Genomic DNA, 22,423 nt, shown 5'->3' with positions numbered 1-22,423 from the left:
TATGTGCGTGAAGTGAAAATGACACTTATATTAACACAATATTGATGGGAAGTTAATTATTTTGTATTTTTTGTCAGTGAAACTCCTTTCTTAATTTTCATTTTTAGATTTTGTTAATGTTGTAAAAGAAACTTATGATAACACTAGTGCTGATTTTTTTGGTAAATCTTTTCCTTCTAGTGGAGCTCATTTGTTGTTGTTAAGTTTCACTTTCAGATTATTGTTAATGTTGTTTATATAATATGTGAAGTGAAAATGACACTTATAATAACACAATATTGATGGGAAGTTAATTACTTCGTATTTTTTTGTCAGTGAAACTCCTTTATTAATTTTCGCTTTCAGATTTTTGTTTATGTTGCGGTTTTAATTTCCTCATAATTGTATGATTTTATAAAATGTTTGTATGGTTTGTCAAAAGTAAGAACTCCCCTTAGCCATTTTTCTACACCCGTGGCGGTGGCTATAGTGACGAAGTATAGCTATTTCAAGTAGGGGTATGGGGTCATTGTTTAGGACAGGTTTTGGCGCGTGTCTGCGAGAGAAAAGAAATATTTTTCCTCGGTCTATTGTGTTATCCCTAGAGTGAAGAGAAGCTACCATCCCTGAAATGCACTATTCTTGTTTCCATAGCAACAGACGGCCCTCAAACTTTGTGGTGGGGGGAGTTCTTACCGTTGACAAACTGTGTGCCTCCTTAATTTAATACATACAAAAATATAGAATTAAAATTTAATAAGGATTTTTTTAAAATTAATCTCCATTGTATTTTATTATCAATCAGTTCTGTGTTTTGGATGTATTTATGTAAATTTTACAGGTTACAGAGTTATATTATAATGGGATAAGAGATGTAGTCAATGTTATTGTTACTTAAATATATTCTGCAATTATGTGAGTGTTGTTAATATGTACAATGCAAGTAATGTTAAAGTTATTGTTAATTTGTTCAAAGGCAACTTAAAATTATTTTAAAATGAAGAACATATTTACAGCTTCATTTAAATCACATTGTAATAATATTAAAATATAAAAATGTTATTAAAATATTAATCCAGTTTTAAAATTTGATAGATCTGAGGGAACTTTTGAATTAAAAGGAATTTTGGAGAATCTTCATTAAACCTGTTCTTACAATTTATATATGTTTAAATAACTTACATGAGACAAAATTCTCTAATTGGTCAAACAATTATGTCTTATGCAAGTTAAGAAAAAAATAATTCTAATAAACTGGAAAAGATGTGAATCTTTAAATTTATTATTTTTCCAGTTATTATTATTATTTAATTTTTTTTTTTTTTTTTGTAACTAGCAATGGTGTTCAACTCCTTTAGATACTATTTGTCTGTTTTATATCTTTTATAGTATTTACAGTTATTTTAAGAGTGTGAATAGGTATTAACAATAAAAGCACAAATGAAAGAGTTGTTTCTGGGCTATAATCAAGTACCAGCATTAATACAAAGGACACAGAATGAATAGTAATTCTTATTCCTTTGTTATATATACATATTTTTAATTCTGCTTATTCTGTGTTTTGGCACTAATGAATTATACTTGTTTACAGCAAGTAAAAAGCTGCCATTTTTTTTATGGGTGCATTTCACAATATTTTTCCCCCCCTTTTTTTTTTTTTTTTTTAAAGTTTCTATTATTTAAAAAAGCGCATTTGAGTACTTTATTTAAAGAATCCTTTTAACTGTTCTTCACAAACACATTTAAGGAGCAAATTTTATTTTCTATTTGTAAACTTTTAATGAAAGCAAAAGATGTCTGTAATTTTTAAAGTCAGACAATGTGTATTAATATCGATTTTTTGTGTGAAAAGATAGCTTGTAAAAATAGTCAATTCTGTAACAATGGTTCCTTTATCTTTAATATTGGTGATAAGCAAAGAGGTTTGACATTATCTGTGTTGTTGACAAGCAATCGATTTTGTTGTTGTTGACTTTTTGATCAAATACGTAGTAAACAAGGTTGAAAAAAGATGTAACAACTTCACTAGTAATTTTTATTTATAAATTCTCTATCAAAAAGTTTCTATTTTAATGAAATAACTTTATTCAGCATTGTCTTATTCTCAGTTTATTTTCTTGCAGAAAACTTACTTTGTCAGAGTAAAAGACTGAAGAAAAAAGATAAGAGAAGAAGGAGAAGTCGAATCATGGAGGAGGATAAAGAAAGTAAGTTTTAAATGTTATATCACTACCCTTTCATAGTTAAGTTCAAAATCAGAGAAAGGATTTCATTTGGGTTTTTGAGTTATAAACGAGTGTACAATATTTCCACTCTTCCCCCCTCCAAGAAAAAAATAATAAATAAATTATCAGAATTAAAAATTAAATTTTCTGTTTCTCTATTTTTAAATTGAAACCTATAAATAAAAATCAAGGTGAAAGTTAATGATGCATGATTGCTTTTACCAGTTGTTATCATCATGCTAAATTTCTTTGTCGAGAAGGTCAAAAATACAGATACAGTTGGGAACCGATTATCCGGAACGATCGGGACCATCGCTATTCCGGATAACTGATTTTTCAAAAAGCCGTTCTTTTATTGTTAAGCCCAACTTAAAAAAAAAAAAAAAAAAATATTTGGAAATAATCTTAAAAAGAAGAAAAAATGATGAAGTAATACACTAATAATTATTTCCAAAATGATGGTAAGGTCTGCATCTTTCAAAAAAGAAAGAAAAATCCTAAAATCTTAGCCGTAAAAAAATTTTTTTTTTAAAAATTGCGGGAAAATTAATCGAATTTCGTTCCGGTTTTTTGGTTTTCCGGTTTTCTGATTTCCGGATAACGGGTTCTGTACTGTATTTGGTGATATTGTGTTCGTTCCATGACACAGAGCTTTTGAAACCCTCTCCAAATTTCTTAACTTTTGAAATGTTTATTGTTTGAAGGTTAAAGGTTTTAATCGTTGACCGGTAGATTTTGTAAAAAGATATAAATGCTGAGTGGATATAAATAACAAAATAAAATCTATAAGGCTTGCTATTTTTTTAAACATCTTTTTAATATTTTATAAATGCAAAAATTTTATTTTTACTTTCCTTGTAAATCAAAAATTAAAGACATATTATAATAAATTTAATAATTAGATTTGATAATATATTAAAACAATTGTGTAAATTAATTGGTTTATTCCAGAGAAAATTTTGTTTATTACATTGTTTGCTGCACCATTAAGAATACTACTAAGAAACCCAGAATTCTTAGTTAAATTTGTATTTTCCTCTGAAAATTCTTAATATATAAGCAAGGGGTAGTTTTGTACCTATGATTACATACAAACTTTTACTGCTAGTGTGTTTTCAATCTATCCTGACAACTGTAAGTTAAGTTATAAAATATCTATTATCTAGTAGTATTATAATTTAATTCCTTTACATCATTGCATTAACTTTCTATTTTATAAGAATTTCTTGATTAAAATCAGACTTTATAAATCATTAGAACAATAAACATTTTATTTTTGAAAAAAATTACAGATTAGTTATTGAATATTTTTTTTATAGTGAGAGATATTAAACTTTTAAAACCTCAAATAGTGGTAGATTTTTTTTATCTAGAAATACTATTTCAGCTAAATGTGATAGAAGTTCCTTTTTGGTATAAATATATGAATTTTTTTTTTTTAAATAGCACTAATTTAAATCACTTGTCCATTTTTCCCACCATTTTCCTTCTGAAATCCCAGGGAATTCAATTTCATCTGGAGAGAGGCCACCCTGTTTCCATATTTTTGAAACTATTATGCATATTATGATGTAACCAAAATTTAAGGAAAATTTAATTGTCTGTGAAAAATGTTTGATGCTTTTTAATAGAGGATTTCTAATCAATCTTTATGTGTGGCTAATAAGCTAGTTTTGTCAAGCACCCTGAGAATATATTTCTCTATAGAAATATTTGTTTCTCTTGGTGTAACAATTTAAATATATTTCATATGCAAAAATGGACAGAAAAAGTTTTTGATCCTATTTTATCACAAATAGTTTCAGTCCTATCCTTGTAAATTGCTAAAAATTAAATATTAAATTCTTTTTTTTTATTGCTACATAATATTTAGTTTGCTGTTGCTTCCGTATTTTGAGCACCAAAAATCCTTTTTCTTATAAATGACAAAGAGAAAGTACAATTTTCTGGTATCAATGGTAACTAAACAACTGGTCTTCTATTTCATTAATTCAGAATGCAAGAAATTTTTAAAAGGACTATTAAAAATGTACATAAAAGCAGACAAATGGATGTTGTTCCTGAGAATAGTTTATTAAGACATGCAAATATTATCAGTATTTATAAGAAAATTAAATTTATTATTTATACTGTCTAAAATGGTAGTCTGTTAAAATGAATTGTTTTTTCCGGTGCATCTAATTTTGTTAGTAATTTTTATTTTTCAATTTTTTAGACTTGCCATATGTTCCCAGACCAAGAAAAATTTTCACCACTCTTAAAGAATTTCAAGACCTTGGTTTGTCTAAAGAAAGGATTTACAGACACTTGGAAAGATACCTATTAGATTCTAAACAACTGGCTATGAATAGATTCCCCATGCCTGGCATTACTGAAGGAGCTAGGATTTCTCTGAATGGTACAGTCGTAAGAAAATGCTACAGGTGTTGTCAAAGATTCGAAGTCACTCCAGACGGAAAGTACACGGAAAAGGACAAATGCTACTACCATCCTTGCAAACCAAATGTAGTCTTTAGTCCTGGTAGTGAATATAATTACAAGTGTTGTGGTAAACCTACTGGCGCTTCTGGCTGTAAAGTTTACCCAGTACACATTTGTGGAGATCCCCTGCTCAATTTTACAGAGTTCAAGAGCATACGAGACAAAAGACAAGTTCGTATGGACCAGCTTCGTGGCGTCTATGGATTAGATTGTGAAATGGTTTACACAGGAAAAGGATTGGAAGTTGCAAAAGTAGGTTTAGTTAATGAAGAAGGCTTCACGATTTACGAGTCTTTCGTACAACCCGAAAATGAAATCCTTGATTATTGCACTAAGTATAGCGGAATAACAGCCAAGGATTTGCTTGGTGTAACAACAACTCTTCATGATGTTCAAACGTTTCTCGACCGCCTGCTTCACAGCCAGTGTATACTTGTTGGTCATGGACTGGAAGGAGACCTCCGATGTCTAAGACTCACTCACACCAAAATTGTGGATACTTCAGTTGTTTTTCCAAGGAGTGATGGCTCTAAGCCAAAGCTTAGAGACCTAGCTTACGAAAAACTAAAGCTTGTGGTGCAAAATGACATTGGCGGGCATGATTGCATCGAAGATGCAAGAACTTGCATGGCTTTGATGTTGAATAAAATTAAGGAAGACAAAGTTACCCAAGCTGTATCACAAAAAAATACTGTAACTAATGAATGTCGAAAGTTTAATATCCCGACTCAATGTATAGATATGGCATTTCTATCTGCCCAGGGCATTAGCCAGGAAGAGTTACACACCAGAAAATGGCCTTTTTCTGAAACATCACATCAGCCTGAGTATCACATAGTTGTACAGAAAGGTAGTTTTAAAAAGGTGTGTTATATTTGCACAAATCTACAATTTGGACATGAGTCTTACTGCTATGCTTAAATTTTAAGTTCTTAATTACGAACGGTATACAGTCATGTTCATGTGAGTCGAAATAAGGATAATTAAGACTTGGCTGTTACATTTTTGCTTATTAATTCACTGTAAGTAGATTTGTATGAATGGATCACCCATATTAATTTTTTGTTTTAAAATTTAGTTAATTTTCTAGTTTATTAATAATTTCTAGTTTATTAATAATTGCATTATTAATATAAGTAATAGCATTATTTATATTCATTATTTTTTTAAAAAAACAAAAGATAATGAATTAAATTTATCTGTAATATAAATTTCTTTTATTTAATTCATGATTTTTTTTTAAATTTGATAAATTATTCTATGAACTGCAATTTAGAAGAAATCTTTATCAAAAAATTTTGTGGTGCATACCTGTTCTTAATTGCTAAAGATATTGTTTAAGAACACATCCTAGATTACACAGCATAATGATCATTAAATTAAAAATTAATTGGGGTGATTCAATTTTTTAATAAATGTAAATTTTCATTGGATCCTCTCTTAAAAGTGATTTGTTGCTGTTTGGATGTTATGATGGTCATCTATTTGTTATCCTATTTTTGTTGTCATTTAAATTATTGCAGGATTTGCTGTTTTAAGCAGATTGCTGTATTTTCATTTTGAAATCATTTGTAAATAATCATTTTTTAATAAAAATAAAAAATCTTTTTTATATTTTAACCATTTCTTATTATTTGCCTTTAATTTATTCTGGATATTTATTTATTTTTGTAATTATAAAATGAGCACATTTTGCAATGGCAATTACTAAAACGACATAGGTTCATGCAAACCAGAGAGATTATGACGCTGTTTTTTAAAGCACAAGTTTTCACTAATACTTCAATTAGCTGTTATAAAAATTTCTTAAATTCAAAGCATTTGTATTGTGTTAAACTTTTTAAAGCAGTTAAGAATATTAATCTTGTGTTAGCAGATCTAGCTGAGAATTTTATATTTTGAATTAAGAGAAATTCTATGTTTTTTTATGGATTTCTGAAAATTTTCTTTATTTAAAAAAAAGTCTCAAAAAAAGGGGGTACTGTTAATAAAATATCCCTGGTAAATAATATCAGACTTGCCAGCCATATTGTAATACTATTTTATTTATAATTAAAGTGAAATGACTACATTTAATCTTTTATTCTAAAAATTATTAATTTATCCTTTTTGAGGTTTGGGTTTCAGTTGTTTACGACCATTTTTAATTAGTCCTTATTCTTTAGTTAGGAACCAGGGGTCTGTTTAGAAGAAATTTGGGTCCGTTAACGGACCCTTCACAAAATATATTTTCATAAAAACGGACCCTTCACAAAATATTTTAACTTAAAAACGGACCCTTCACAAAATGATTTTTCTTTTAATCGGACCCTTCACAAATTTGTTTATCTTCATTATTATTTTGTTAATCGAATAAACCCTTTCCAGGGCGAGAAAACAAGAAAGATGGATGTAAACGAATTAAGTTTTGTCTGCGGCAGACGATTCTTCCATTATTCGTCCGAAATTAATATTCTGCATTCAGCTGTATAGGCTAAAAACCAAATATTTGTATGTTGCATCTCTAATTTAGAAACAGCAATTGTTGTTTATTTTTAAAATGTAATTTTTTTAATTATAATTTTACTGTGTTGAGCATAATCTTGTATGTCTTTACAATTTAAAAACTCCTTGAAAAAGTTTTTTTTTTTGCAATAACGGACCCTATTTGAACAAATTCATAAAAGCGGACCCTGGTTGAAAGAATGTGAGTAATTTTTTCACAATTTCACGAAAAACGGACCTTTTACAAAATGTCTGGACAGACCCCTGGGAACATATAAATTTATTTAAACATAAATATTTTTTTTATTTTATTTGTTTGCTAATTCCTATCACATAATTTTTATTGCAATGCTCTCGTAGAATTCGTAGTAGATATCCTAAATATCTTTACGTTACTAATTTTACATTCCTTGCTGATATTAAAACAGGCTTTTAATAATGTAATTTAGACATTCTTTTTTTAATTAATGAATTAATATTTCCATAAGTGCCTTGATTTTTTAGAATGTCAGCAGATTCTTAGATCTGGAGATAAACAACATAAGTTCATTCTATAGAAATTTTTAATGGTATGAACTGAAATTAAATACCAAACAGAACATATTAAAACTAACACTGCGACAAAAATTGATCCGATCATATTAAATCGATTTGTCATCTAATCAATAAATATTAATTAGCATAATCGTTAACTATTCTCTTTTAGGCACTAAAACTCACTTGTACGGCTTACACTTTATAAAGAATTCTTATAAGCATTTAAAGATTCTTTTGTATTATTTATTTTTGGTTTTATAAGAAACTACTACATTCTGAAGTAGCTATAATTCATAGTGCACTGATATTAATTAGATGCAATAATTTAATTTTCCTACATTATAGTATTTTTTTTTTTTTTGTTACTATCTTTTGCGTTAATGCAATGTGAGAAAATTTGACTAATATTAAATGGAAGTACAGTAGAGCGCCGATTATCCGAACTGCTCGGGACCGAACGTGGTTCGGATAATGAAAATTTCGGATAATTGGAAAGTTGTTTAAAATTTAGTTTAAATGATTATTATTTATGCACTAACTTTCCTTCTCACTTTTTCCAGGCTTAGGACTGGTAGTACTATCAAAAATAGCTCTGGCGTGTTTAAAAGTATTTTTTTTTTTTTTCAATTTTTAAATATTTTTTATAAATTTTTTTTAAACTTTCTTTTTTTATTTTGAATTTCTTTATCATATTTCAGCTTTTCATAACTTTTTTTTTTGACAACTACTGATTTTACCACATTTTTCTTTATTTTCCATTGCAAAAGAAATCCAGCATTGTTTCAAAGAAGATGTTCTTTTTTGAGCAGCCATATCCCTTATTCTTTTTAAATAAATCAACTGAACTGGATCAACATCATTTTGACGTTCTAGACTGTCAAAATGAAGTTCGCATTCTTGGAAGATAATTTTCAGTTGAAGAGGGCTAAAGGGGTATGTAGGTTTAACTGTATAACAATACATGTATGTATGGCTACTATAAGAAAACTGCTAAAAAAGGTTGTAAATTAAATATGGTCATCAAATGTAGTGGGTATTATTTATTCTTCCAAATTTAGAAAAATTGTCGATAAGTTAAAAAGTATTCTAAACTTGAAGGAAAAAAAAGCGAATTCGGACAGTAGTTCGGATAATCGGCGCTCTACTGTACTAGTAAATAGAAAAATTATGTTCCCTTAAAAAAAAAAAAAAAAAATCTGATTTAATTAGATCTGGTATATAAAATTGCACTGAGCATATTGAATCGATTTATCATCTAATCGATAAACATTAATTACCATAATCATTAACTATTCACTTTTATGCACTAAAACTCACTCTTTAAAAAAAGTAAAGCACACACTTCCTAAATAATACAAAGAATTCTTACAAATGTTTAAACATTATCTTGTATTATTTATTTTTGGTTTTCTAAAAAACTAAAACATTCTGAAGTAGTTTTAATTAATAGTGTACTGATATTAATTAGGTGCAATAATTTAATTTACCAATATTATAGTATCTTTTTCTTTTTTTTTACTAGCTTTTGCCCTTAATGCAATGTGAGAAAATTTGACTAATACTAAATGTAAAAATACTACCAAAGAAAAATAATGTTTATATAAAAAAAACTGATAGTAATTTAATTAGATCTGGTATATAAAATTGCACTGAGCATATTAAATTGATTTGTCATCTGATCAATATACATTAATTAGCATAATTGATAAACAATTGAAAAAAAAAAATTCCAATTGAATTCAATAGTAATTTTTACAAATCAAAATGTTTTTGTTTTTCATTTAATGAACTGAAAATTGGGTATAATATAAACACAACTACTTCCACTTAGTAGGAATAACATTTACCATGACGCAATGCTAAATTCTATGCCACTATCCACATAAATCAATTATTAATCAAAAATCGAATATCAATTACTTTTCTTTATAATGCAATAAAATCTGGCGAGCAGGTATTTAAACGATCAAACACTTCGTTTGTTTATTTGTGGCTTGAAGTTAGGCTCGCAGAAAATGCCGTTCATGGGTTAAATTTAGTAGGAATAACACAACCTGTGACGTAGGCTATAGTATACCCAATTACCTTCTGTCAGTAAACATCTATTAAAAATTAAGAGCGACATAATTCGTATAACACATTGTTAACAGTTATTATTAACAGCATATGAATGATTAGTGAATTTCTCTGATAGCATTTAAAATGTCAATGATAGTACGCAGAAAAACAAAAAAAAAAACAAAAATTGCATTTTCACAAAAATGTGAAATAATAAATTTCAAACTGTTAGTAATAATGTTAATCATTCACTTTTTAACTTCAGATTGTAATTAAAATAATTTAAACCATGTATCGTCCATGACAATATACAAGGTGTTACATAGACAGCTCTGAATAGGCATTTTTGTAATCTTTGTTGAGAATAAAATTCAAAAAAAAAAAAAAAAATTCGTTTTATTGCGATTACTAATTACCCATTGGTCGAAAGCTTTTTTTTTTTCTGGTTTGACTCCGCCACAACATATCAAATCATGGGTTGCAAAAACTGTCTCAATTGGTTTTCAAATCCTAGCTATATACATGTTTTAAGACGTCACACAATACTTTTCCTCCTTCAGTATTCATATTTATATGAAAATCGCACTCAAGACAGTAATTATAAGATAATAATAAAAAGAATATCAAAATACTTTAAATTATTGTTATGTTAAGAATGACTGCTGGGGAAAAACTAATTCTTAAAAAATTACCGAACAGCAGCGTTTGTCATAGTAACGCATGCCTACTGTTTACTATTACGCTTGAACACAGTAGAAAAGCGTTTTGCCATCAAACCAAAAACAAGACCCATTTTGCCAATGGGTAATAAACGGACCTCCCTGAATAACTGTCAATCTTATAATCGGATCCTCACCCTCTAGGAGTCGATCTTAGTGATTCAAGAGGGTGACCTCAAATGTGCTGATTAATTAGTGCAGACGATTTTTTTAAGGAATCTAACATTGACACAAAACATGCATTGAACATACTAAATAGATTTGTCATCTGATAAATAAGCATTAATTAGCATAATCGTTAACTATTCACTTTTATGCACGATAACCCATTTTTTGAAAAAAGTAAAACTGTTCGGGCAATCACTTTATAAAGAATTCTTACAAATTTTTAAACATTCTTTCGTGTTATTTATTTTTGGTTTTATAATAAAAACTACTACATTCTTTAGTAATTTTAATTAATAATGTACTTATATTAATGAGGTGTAATTTTAAAACTATTTAAAATACAAAAAATGAATTTCTCTGACTAAAAATACCTCTCTTTTTTTTGACGAATTCAAATGGCCCGATGAATGAGTGCTGCTGCCATCTGTCCGTGAGATTCTGAGCTAACAAGACACGGTATATTCCGACTTATTCGCAAAAAGCCAATGGCTGTCGAACTTGGTTTGTTTAGAAAAACAACATCAAACAGTTATAAAATGAAGCTTAAAGGATTTGTTTCAAAATGTCGATAGGGTCGGATTCTTTTACCTAGGACCCTTGTCAACCTGTAAAAGAATTAAGTACATCAATTGGTGACAAAACAATCACTGATTTGTTTAGTCCCTCGTTAGTATTTTGGAATAATTTTAGTTTCATTATGTTTATGTTATTAATATTATGTTATTAATATTAAATATTAATAATAATTATTAATATTAATTATTAATATTAGTTATTTATATTAATTATTAATATTATTGTGTACCGGATACCCGGGCAGATTTTTCATTGCCTGGATCGGTCAAAAAATTTCGCTGCCCGACTCGACCAATTTTACCGGGTATCCAGTGCCGGGTTAAACTCATTTATGTACGACATAACTAAATTCAGACTCACAGTAACCCTAAAATTATTCATAAAACAAGTTATAGTTTCGGAAATTCATGTATTCCATGCGTTTTCTAATAATAAAACTAAAATAACTAGTTTAAGGCATGGTATACTTTACTGCGGAATTTGAATTCAGGGAAATCTTTTTAAAGCGAACAACTTTCAAAACAGAGAAATGTGTTAATTAAAAAGCGTGTCTGCTTTGGAGAACGACGTACAAATTCTTTCTATCGAAATCATTTTGTTCGTTAAATTAATACAAAATTAGAAATAGGGATTAATATTCATTTAAAGTTAATGAAATCGTAATGAATGTATACAAATTGGAAATAACAGTCGGCATGTTTTAAGAGCTCAAAAATAGGCGCCGATTTTCAAGACGTGAATGAAAAGAAACAAAAGTGATTGGAAAAAGAGAACGTCAAGTTAAATTTTAGTAACTCCAGTCAATTTTTGTAGTGAATAAACAGAACATATGGATATTTTTGGGATTAAAAATTAGTTTGTCCCCCATCGGAAGTTTTTCATTAAGAGTTTTGGATAATTTATAAATTTTGTCATTGGTTGCTCTTAGAGTTTTTATGAACCTTTATTTTTATTGAAATAATTGTTAACCTCCAAACTTTCTATTGCGAAGGAATCCAGTTACGTGAGAAAAATAAATTAAGAGTCAAAACTATTTACTTTATTTATTTGGTGAATTAAATAAAAAAAATTTTCTTGATGTACGATAACAGTTTTTTAATTTTTTTTTCTTTTCTTACTGTACTTCTTAAAACTTTCGTAAACATAACCTATAAAACCAAGCCCAACAAACAGGATATTCTTGTTTGAGAGTGAACTGATATCAAGAAATTAAAAAAAACAAATCTCCCACATTAATAAAACAAGCTTACTAAAGTGTTAAAATAATAAGTTTAGCATTCAAAAAATCAGAAATACAAAAATAAATTTTATTTTTCATATGTTTTTTATTCTAATTTATTTATTTATTGACATTTTGCATTCTTATCTTATTAACAAATTATTGTGAAAGGTGCTACAGTAGTTTAACATGTAAATTAATTTAAGGTTCTATTAAAATAAGTGATTAATCCGGAAAAGCCGCAAGCTGAGTTACTTTTAGTTTTCTAAGTCATTTTTAGGTTTGTTAATAATATTTAAGTCCCTTAAAAATTCAATCAGTTTTAAAAATCGCTGGATACCTCATACCTTGCCTACATAAGAAAAAAAAAAAGAAACAGACATGCTTTAAAATTTAGAATGAAGGAACACCATAGATACATCAGCTCATCTTGATGCCCTGGAATCTTGTTTCATTCATAGGAATTCTGATTGTCTTGTTAACCACCTCTCCAAATTACGTGGAAATGCATTTTACCCTGATATGAATCTTATTTTTCATAAATTGCACTAAAAAAAAATAAGGATCACCAACATTGCCTTATATATTTTATAAAAAAAGAAAATATTCTATTGTATAAAGTGTGTATTTTGTTTTTCTTTTCAATAAAAAATGATTGATTATCATTACACACAGCAATAATTTGAATAGTTCATCACCAGGAAAGCTTAAAAAGGCACCCGAAATTTATTTTTCTACAATGCGATGAAGTTTTAGGGTAATCGACTCACACTTCCAGCAAATGTTGACACATCATTGTGTTCATGAAAAAATATCAATGAAAATAAATTAATGTGAACAAGTTTTATGTTAAGTCATAATGACCACCATCAACTCTGTTTAGTATTTACAATTAGTCAAATAAAGTCATAATCGAAAGAGTTTAGAATTACACAGCACTATGGGACAACTTTTAAACTGGTTACGTCTGATGTGTATTGAAAGATGTTTTAATAACTGCTAAATTTGACGAAATAATTCACACTCTTGGGCTTTTTCTTCCATTTGTTTTACCTTTATGCGTTTTTTTAAATTTAATTATTTTAATTAGCTTCCATAGTTTTCAAAGTTATTTCATTCTTCGACGATTTTAACTGGCTGCCATCTCAATTTTTTTTAAAATTATGCATAGTTTAAAAATGCTTTATTTTATATACATTAAATTTTGGGGGTAATCAAAATATGTTGAAATTTGTTAAAATTATTGCATATAATAAGAAAGCTTTATTTCATGTACATGTAATTTTATAATTCGATTTTAAACAGTATGACATGTTATAACATTTGTGTACCGAAGAGCCCTGCATGTAATTAAGACGTCCCTGTCTAATCATTTAAATCTCTTACTTCATCAAGCTCTGACTAAAAAATATCTTATAAATCTGAATCAGAAACAGCTTCGTCTCATATACAAATACTGGTTGTGCTAAGTGCAAGCAAAATTTGTAAACAAAACAAATAAAAAAAGTTTAGATTATTTCTTAACTCATTCAATAGCAACAAANACAAAAAGCCGTTCTTTTATTGTTAAGCCCAACTTAAAAAAAAAAAAAAAAAAATATTTGGAAATAATCTTAAAAAGAAGAAAAAATGATGAAGTAATACACTAATAATTATTTCCAAAATGATGGTAAGGTCTGCATCTTTCAAAAAAGAAAGAAAAATCCTAAAATCTTAGCCGTAAAAAAATTTTTTTTTTAAAAATTGCGGGAAAATTAATCGAATTTCGTTCCGGTTTTTTGGTTTTCCGGTTTTCTGATTTCCGGATAACGGGTTCTGTACTGTATTTGGTGATATTGTGTTCGTTCCATGACACAGAGCTTTTGAAACCCTCTCCAAATTTCTTAACTTTTGAAATGTTTATTGTTTGAAGGTTAAAGGTTTTAATCGTTGACCGGTAGATTTTGTAAAAAGATATAAATGCTGAGTGGATATAAATAACAAAATAAAATCTATAAGGCTTGCTATTTTTTTAAACATCTTTTTAATATTTTATAAATGCAAAAATTTTATTTTTACTTTCCTTGTAAATCAAAAATTAAAGACATATTATAATAAATTTAATAATTAGATTTGATAATATATTAAAACAATTGTGTAAATTAATTGGTTTATTCCAGAGAAAATTTTGTTTATTACATTGTTTGCTGCACCATTAAGAATACTACTAAGAAACCCAGAATTCTTAGTTAAATTTGTATTTTCCTCTGAAAATTCTTAATATATAAGCAAGGGGTAGTTTTGTACCTATGATTACATACAAACTTTTACTGCTAGTGTGTTTTCAATCTATCCTGACAACTGTAAGTTAAGTTATAAAATATCTATTATCTAGTAGTATTATAATTTAATTCCTTTACATCATTGCATTAACTTTCTATTTTATAAGAATTTCTTGATTAAAATCAGACTTTATAAATCATTAGAACAATAAACATTTTATTTTTGAAAAAAATTACAGATTAGTTATTGAATATTTTTTTTATAGTGAGAGATATTAAACTTTTAAAACCTCAAATAGTGGTAGATTTTTTTTATCTAGAAATACTATTTCAGCTAAATGTGATAGAAGTTCCTTTTTGGTATAAATATATGAATTTTTTTTTTTTAAATAGCACTAATTTAAATCACTTGTCCATTTTTCCCACCATTTTCCTTCTGAAATCCCAGGGAATTCAATTTCATCTGGAGAGAGGCCACCCTGTTTCCATATTTTTGAAACTATTATGCATATTATGATGTAACCAAAATTTAAGGAAAATTTAATTGTCTGTGAAAAATGTTTGATGCTTTTTAATAGAGGATTTCTAATCAATCTTTATGTGTGGCTAATAAGCTAGTTTTGTCAAGCACCCTGAGAATATATTTCTCTATAGAAATATTTGTTTCTCTTGGTGTAACAATTTAAATATATTTCATATGCAAAAATGGACAGAAAAAGTTTTTGATCCTATTTTATCACAAATAGTTTCAGTCCTATCCTTGTAAATTGCTAAAAATTAAATATTAAATTCTTTTTTTTTATTGCTACATAATATTTAGTTTGCTGTTGCTTCCGTATTTTGAGCACCAAAAATCCTTTTTCTTATAAATGACAAAGAGAAAGTACAATTTTCTGGTATCAATGGTAACTAAACAACTGGTCTTCTATTTCATTAATTCAGAATGCAAGAAATTTTTAAAAGGACTATTAAAAATGTACATAAAAGCAGACAAATGGATGTTGTTCCTGAGAATAGTTTATTAAGACATGCAAATATTATCAGTATTTATAAGAAAATTAAATTTATTATTTATACTGTCTAAAATGGTAGTCTGTTAAAATGAATTGTTTTTTCCGGTGCATCTAATTTTGTTAGTAATTTTTATTTTTCAATTTTTTAGACTTGCCATATGTTCCCAGACCAAGAAAAATTTTCACCACTCTTAAAGAATTTCAAGACCTTGGTTTGTCTAAAGAAAGGATTTACAGACACTTGGAAAGATACCTATTAGATTCTAAACAACTGGCTATGAATAGATTCCCCATGCCTGGCATTACTGAAGGAGCTAGGATTTCTCTGAATGGTACAGTCGTAAGAAAATGCTACAGGTGTTGTCAAAGATTCGAAGTCACTCCAGACGGAAAGTACACGGAAAAGGACAAATGCTACTACCATCCTTGCAAACCAAATGTAGTCTTTAGTCCTGGTAGTGAATATAATTACAAGTGTTGTGGTAAACCTACTGGCGCTTCTGGCTGTAAAGTTTACCCAGTACACATTTGTGGAGATCCCCTGCTCAATTTTACAGAGTTCAAGAGCATACGAGACAAAAGACAAGTTCGTATGGACCAGCTTCGTGGCGTCTATGGATTAGATTGTGAAATGGTTTACACAGGAAAAGGATTGGAAGTTGCAAAAGTAGGTTTAGTTAATGAAGAAGGCTTCACGATTTACGAGTCTTTCGTACAACCCGAAAATGAAATCCTTGATTATTGCACTAAGTATAGCGGAATAACAGCCAAGGATTTGCTTGGTGTAACAACAACTCTTCATGATGTTCAAACGTTTCTCGACCGCCTGCTTCACAGCCAGTGTATACTTGTTGGTCATGGACTGGAAGGAGACCTCCGATGTCTAAGACTGACTCATACCAAAATAGTGGATACTTCAGTTGTTTTTCCAAGGAGTGATGGCTCTAAGCCAAAGCTTAGAGATCTAGCTTACGAAAAACTAAAGCTTGTGGTGCAAAATGACGTTGGCGGGCATGATTGCATCGAAGATGCAAGAACTTGCATGGCTTTGATGTTGAATAAAATTAAGGAAGACAAAGTTACCCAAACTGAATCACAAAAAAATACTGTAACCAATGAATGTCGAAAGTTTAATATCCCGACTCAAGGTATAGATATGGCATTTCTATCTGCCCAGGGCATTAGCCAGGAAGAGTTACACACCAGAAAATGGCCTTTTTCTGAAACATCACATCAGCCTGAGTATCACATAGTTGTACAGAAAGGTAGTTTTAAAAAGGTGTGTTATATTTGCACAAATCTACAATTTGGACATGAGTCTTACTGCTACGCTTAAATTTTAAGTTCTTAANTTAAAAAAACGATAGACAAGGGACTAATAGAAGAAGTTGTAAAATATCTATAAGTGTCTTTATCTTTTCGAATTTATTACTTCATATTCGAAATGATGTTATTTTATTTAATGCTTTATTTATAAATGCGTGCGCAAAAATTTTAAAGATTCTCGATATTCTTCCTCGCCGGTTCTTCCACTAAACTCTGCATTTAATACTAAATTTTTGCAAGAAAGTTTATTTTTTTAGTGTTTATTTTTTAAAAGTTTTTTTTTTCCTTTGAAATTTTATGTTAAAATAGCACAAGAAGAAAACTAATACTAATACGATTTTCTTTCTCGACTTAAAAGCAAATCGATCAAAAAAAATTCAAAAATTATTTGAAAAAGTGAAGAAACTTGTTTATAAACGATTCTCTTCAAGTTATACTTTTCGTAGCATATAATTCTAACATGATTTCCTTTTTTACACTCAAATTTTATAAAGTTAACATTATTATATCAAATGTAAATTTTCATTGGATCCTCTTTTAAAAGTGATTTGTTGCTGTTTGGATGTTATGATGGTCATTTATTTGTTATCCTATTTTTGTTGTCATTTAAATTATTGCAGGATTTGCTGTTTTAAGCAGATTGCTGTATTTTCATTTTGAAATCATTTGTAAATAATCATTTTTTAATAAAAATAAAAAATATTTTTTATATTTTAACAATTTCTTATTATTTGCGTTTAATGGAATATTCTGGATATATATATTGTTATTATAAACTGAGCACATTTTGCACTGGCAATTATTAAAACAACATAGGTTCATGGAAACCAAAGAGATTATGACACTGTTTTTTAATATTTTTAAAGCACAAGTTTTCACTAATAGTACATTAAGCTGTGAGAAAAATTTCTTAAATTAAGAGCATTTGTATTGCGTGTTATTAAACTTTTTAAAGCAGTTAAGAATATTAATCTTGTGTAAACAGATCTAGCTGAAAATTTTATATTTTGAATTAAGAGAAATTCTATATTTGTTTCTGGATTTCTGAAAAAAAATTTTACTTTAAAAAAGTCTCAGAAAAAAGGGGGTACTGTTAATAAAATATCACTGGTAAATAATATCAGACTTGCCAGCCGTATTGTAATACTATTTTATCTATAATTTAAGTAAAATGTCTACATTTTATCTTTTATTCTAAAAATCCTTAATTTATCCTTTTTCAGGTTTCCGTGTCAGTTGTTTACAGTTTTGTTTCAGTTGTTAACCTTATTCTTTGGTTAGGGACATATAAATTTATTTAAACATAAATATTTCTTTTTTTTTATTTGCTTGCTAATTCATATCACATATTTTTTATTGCAATGCTCTCGAGGATATCAAGGTAGAACATCACTTTCCATGACTTCACTAAACAGAGGTTTGAAAAACATAGAATTCGTAGTAGATATCCTAAATATCTTTATGTCACTAATTTCACATTCCTTGCCTATTACATTATTAAAAACAGGCTTTTAATAATGTAATATTGACTAAAGCTTTATTCATTCTTTTTTTAATTAATGAATTACTATTTCCATAAATGCCTCGATTTTTTTTTTAATGTCAGCGGATTCTTAGATCTGGAGATAAACAACATAAGTTCATTCGATAGAAATTTTTAATGGTATGAACTAAAATTAAATACTAAACAGAACACATTAAAACTAACACTGAGACAAAAATTGCTCCGATCATATTAAATCGATTTGTCATCTAATCAATAAATATTAATTAGCATAATCGTTAACTATTCTCTTTTAGGCACTAAAACTCACTCTTTAAATCCATTTCGGGCTTACACTTTATAAATAATGTAAGGAATTCTTATAAGCATTTAAACATTCTTTTGTATTATTTATTTTTGGTTTTATAAAAAACTACTTCATTCTGAAGTAGCTATAATTCATAGTGTACTGATATTAATTAGATGCAATAATTTAATTTACCTACATTATAGTATTTTTTTTTACTAGTTTTTGCCGTAAATGCAATGTGAGAAAATTTGACCAATACTAAATGGAAATACTAGCAAATAGAAAAATTATGTTTCCTTAAAAAAATATTCTAATTTAATTAGATCTGGTATATAAAATTGCACTGAGCATATTGAATAGATTTTTCATCTAATCAATAAACATTAATTAGCATAATCGTCAACTATTCACTTTTATGCACTAAAACTCATTCTTTAAAAAAAGTAAAACAGTTCCAGCATACAATTCATAAATAAAATAAAGAATTCTTGCAAATGTTTAAACATTATTTTGTATTATTTATTATTGGTTTTCTGAAAAACTAAAACATTCTGAAGTAGTTTTTATTAATAGTGTACTGATATTAATTAGGTGCGATAATTTAATTTACCTATAGTATCTATTTTTTTTTTTTTNTTTTTTTTTTTTTTTTTTGCTAGCTTTTGCCGTTAATGCAATTTGAGAAAAATTTGACTAATACTAAATGGAAGTACTAGCAAAGAAAAATTATGTTTATATATAAAAAAAAACAGATTTTAATTGAATTAGATCTGGTATATATAATTGCACTGAGCATTTTAAATTGATTTGTCATCTAATCAATATACACTAATTAGCATAATTGATAAACAATTGGAAAAAAAATTTCCAATGGAATTCAACAGTAATTTTTACAAATCAAAATGTTTTTGTTTTTCATTTAATGAACAGAAAATTACCTTCTGTCAGTAAACATCTATTAAAAATTAAGAGCGACATAATTCGTATAACACATTGTTAACAGTTATTATTAACAGCATATGAATGATTTGTGAATTTCTCTGATAGCATTTAAAATGTCAATGGTAGTACGCAGAAAAACAAATAAATAAAAAAAAATTGCATTTTCACAAAAATGTGAAATAATAAATTTCAAACTGTTAGTAATCATCATATAATAAGTTAGTAATAATCATTCACTTTTTAACTTCAGATTGGGAGGACATGGATTGTAATTAAAATAATTTAAACCATGTGTCGTCCATGACAATATACAAGGTGTTACATATAGACAGCTCTGAATAGGCATTTTTGTAATCTTCGTTGAGAATAAAATTTAAAAAAAAAAAAAATTCGTTTTATTTCGATTACTAATTACCCATTGGGCGAAAGCTTTTTTTTTTTTTTTTCTGGTTTGACTCCGCCACAACATATCAAATCATGGGTTGCAAAAACTGTCTCGATTGGTTTTCAAATCCTAGCTATATACATGTTTCAAGACGTCACAAAATACTTTTCCTCCTTCTTCAGTATTCATATTTATATGAAAATCGCAGTTAAGACAGTAATTATAAGATAATAATAAAAAGAATATCAAAATACTTTAAATTATTGTTATGTTAAGAATGACTGCTGGGGAAAAACTAATTCTTAAAAAATTACCGAACAGCAGCGTTTGTCATAGTAACGCATGCCTACTGTTTACTATTACGCTTGAACACAGTAGAAAAGCGTTTTGCCATCAAACCAAAAACAAGACCCATTTTGCCAATGGGTAATAAACGGACCTCCCTGAATAACTGTCAATCTTATAATCGGATCCTCACCCTCTAGGAGTCGATCTTAGTGATTCAAGAGGGTGACCTCAAATGTGCTGATTAATTAGTGCAGACGATTTTTTTAAGGAATCTAACATTGACACAAAACATGCATTGAACATACTAAATAGATTTGTCATCTGATAAATAAGCATTAATTAGCATAATCGTTAACTATTCACTTTTATGCACGATAACCCATTTTTTGAAAAAAGTAAAACTGTTCGGGCAATCACTTTATAAAGAATTCTTACAAATTTTTAAACATTCTTTCGTGTTATTTATTTTTGGTTTTATAATAAAAACTACTACATTCTTTAGTAATTTTAATTAATAATGTACTTATATTAATGAGGTGTAATTTTAAAACTATTTAAAATACAAAAAATGAATTTCTCTGACTAAAAATACCTCTCTTTTTTTTGACGAATTCAAATGGCCCGATGAATGAGTGCTGCTGCCATCTGTCCGTGAGATTCTGAGCTAACAAGACACTGTATATTCCGACTTATTCGCAATAAGCCAATGGCTGGCGAACTTGGTTTGTTTAGAAAAACAACATCAAACAGTTATAAAATGAAGCTTAAAGGATTTGTTTCAAAATGTCGATAGGGTCGGATTCTTTTACCTAGGACCCTTGTCAACCTGTAAAAGAATTAAGTACATCAATTGGTGACAAAACAATCACTGATTTGTTTAGTCCCTCGTTAGTATTTTGGAATATTTTTAGTTTCATTATGTTTATGTTATTAATTATTAATATTATGTTATTAATATTAAATATTAATAATAATTATTAATATTAATTATTAATATTAGTTATTTTATTAATATTAAATATTAATAATAATTATTAATATTAGTTATTGTTATTAATATTAAATATTAATAATAATTATTAATATTAGTTATTTTTATTAATATTAAATATTAATAATAATTATTAATATTAGTTATTTTTATTAATATTAAATATTAATAATAATTATTAATATTAGTTATTTTTATTAATATTAAATATTAATAATAATTATTAATATTAGTTATTTTTATTAATATTAAATATTAATAATAATTATTAATATTAGTTATTTTTATTAATATTAAATATTAATAATAATTATTAATATTAGTTATTTTTATTAATATTAAATATTAATAATAATTATTAATATTAGTTATTTTTATTAATATTAAATATTAATAATAATTATTAATATTAGTTATTTTTATTAATATTAAATATTAATAATAATTATTAATATTAGTTATTTTTATTAATATTAAATATTAATAATAATTATTAATATTAGTTATTTTTATTAATATTAAATATTAATAATAATTATTAATATTAGTTATTTTTATTAATATTAAATATTAATAATAATTATTAATATTAGTTATTTTTATTAATATTAAATATTAATAATAATTATTAATATTAGTTATTCATATTAATTATTAATATTATTATGTTCCCGGGCAGATTTTCATTGCCTGGATCGGTCAAAAAATTTCACTGCCCGACTCGACCAATTTTACCGGGTATCTAGTGCCGGGTTAAACTCATTTATGGACGACACTTGGCGACACAACCAAATTCAGACTCACAGTAACCCTAAAATTATTCATGAAACAAGTTATAGTTTCGGAAATTCATGTGTTTTTTAATAATAAAACTGAAATAACTAGTATAAGACTTGGTATATTTTACTCTCGTGCAGAATTTGAATTCAGGGAAATCTTTATAAAGCGAACACCTTTCAAAACAGAGAAATGTGTTTT

General features: G+C 27.3%; 2 protein-coding genes across 5 annotated transcripts in view; both read left to right on the top strand.

Moving 5' to 3' along the window:
* Window positions 1-6,305, top strand: part of LOC107456864 (exonuclease GOR) — an 85,617-nt gene extending 79,312 nt beyond the window's left edge. For all 4 annotated transcript variants that reach the window (XM_043044240.2, XM_043044241.2, XM_043044242.1 and 1 more), the window contains 2 exons: window positions 2,103-2,186; window positions 4,420-6,305. In XM_043044240.2, coding sequence (XP_042900174.1) covers window positions 2,103-2,186; window positions 4,420-5,606 — 1,271 coding nt within the window. In that variant the 3' untranslated portion in view covers window positions 5,607-6,305. The remainder of the gene's footprint in view (window positions 1-2,102; window positions 2,187-4,419) is intronic.
* A 9,531-nt stretch (window positions 6,306-15,836) lies between these two features.
* Window positions 15,837-17,067, top strand: LOC107452698 (RNA exonuclease 1 homolog). Its single transcript, XM_043044238.2, has one exon. It carries the CDS (start codon window positions 15,998-16,000, stop codon window positions 17,054-17,056), a length of 1,059 nt encoding a protein of 352 aa, XP_042900172.1. The 5' UTR covers window positions 15,837-15,997; the 3' UTR covers window positions 17,057-17,067.
* Window positions 17,068-22,423: the final 5,356 nt, after the last annotated feature.

The sequence above is a fragment of the Parasteatoda tepidariorum genome, chromosome 6 (genome assembly GCF_043381705.1).
Source record: "Parasteatoda tepidariorum isolate YZ-2023 chromosome 6, CAS_Ptep_4.0, whole genome shotgun sequence".
NCBI classification, from domain to species: Eukaryota; Metazoa; Arthropoda; class Arachnida; order Araneae; family Theridiidae; genus Parasteatoda; species Parasteatoda tepidariorum.
The sequence above is the reverse complement of the archived record's forward strand: the minus strand, read 5'-3'. Positions and strand labels throughout refer to the sequence as shown.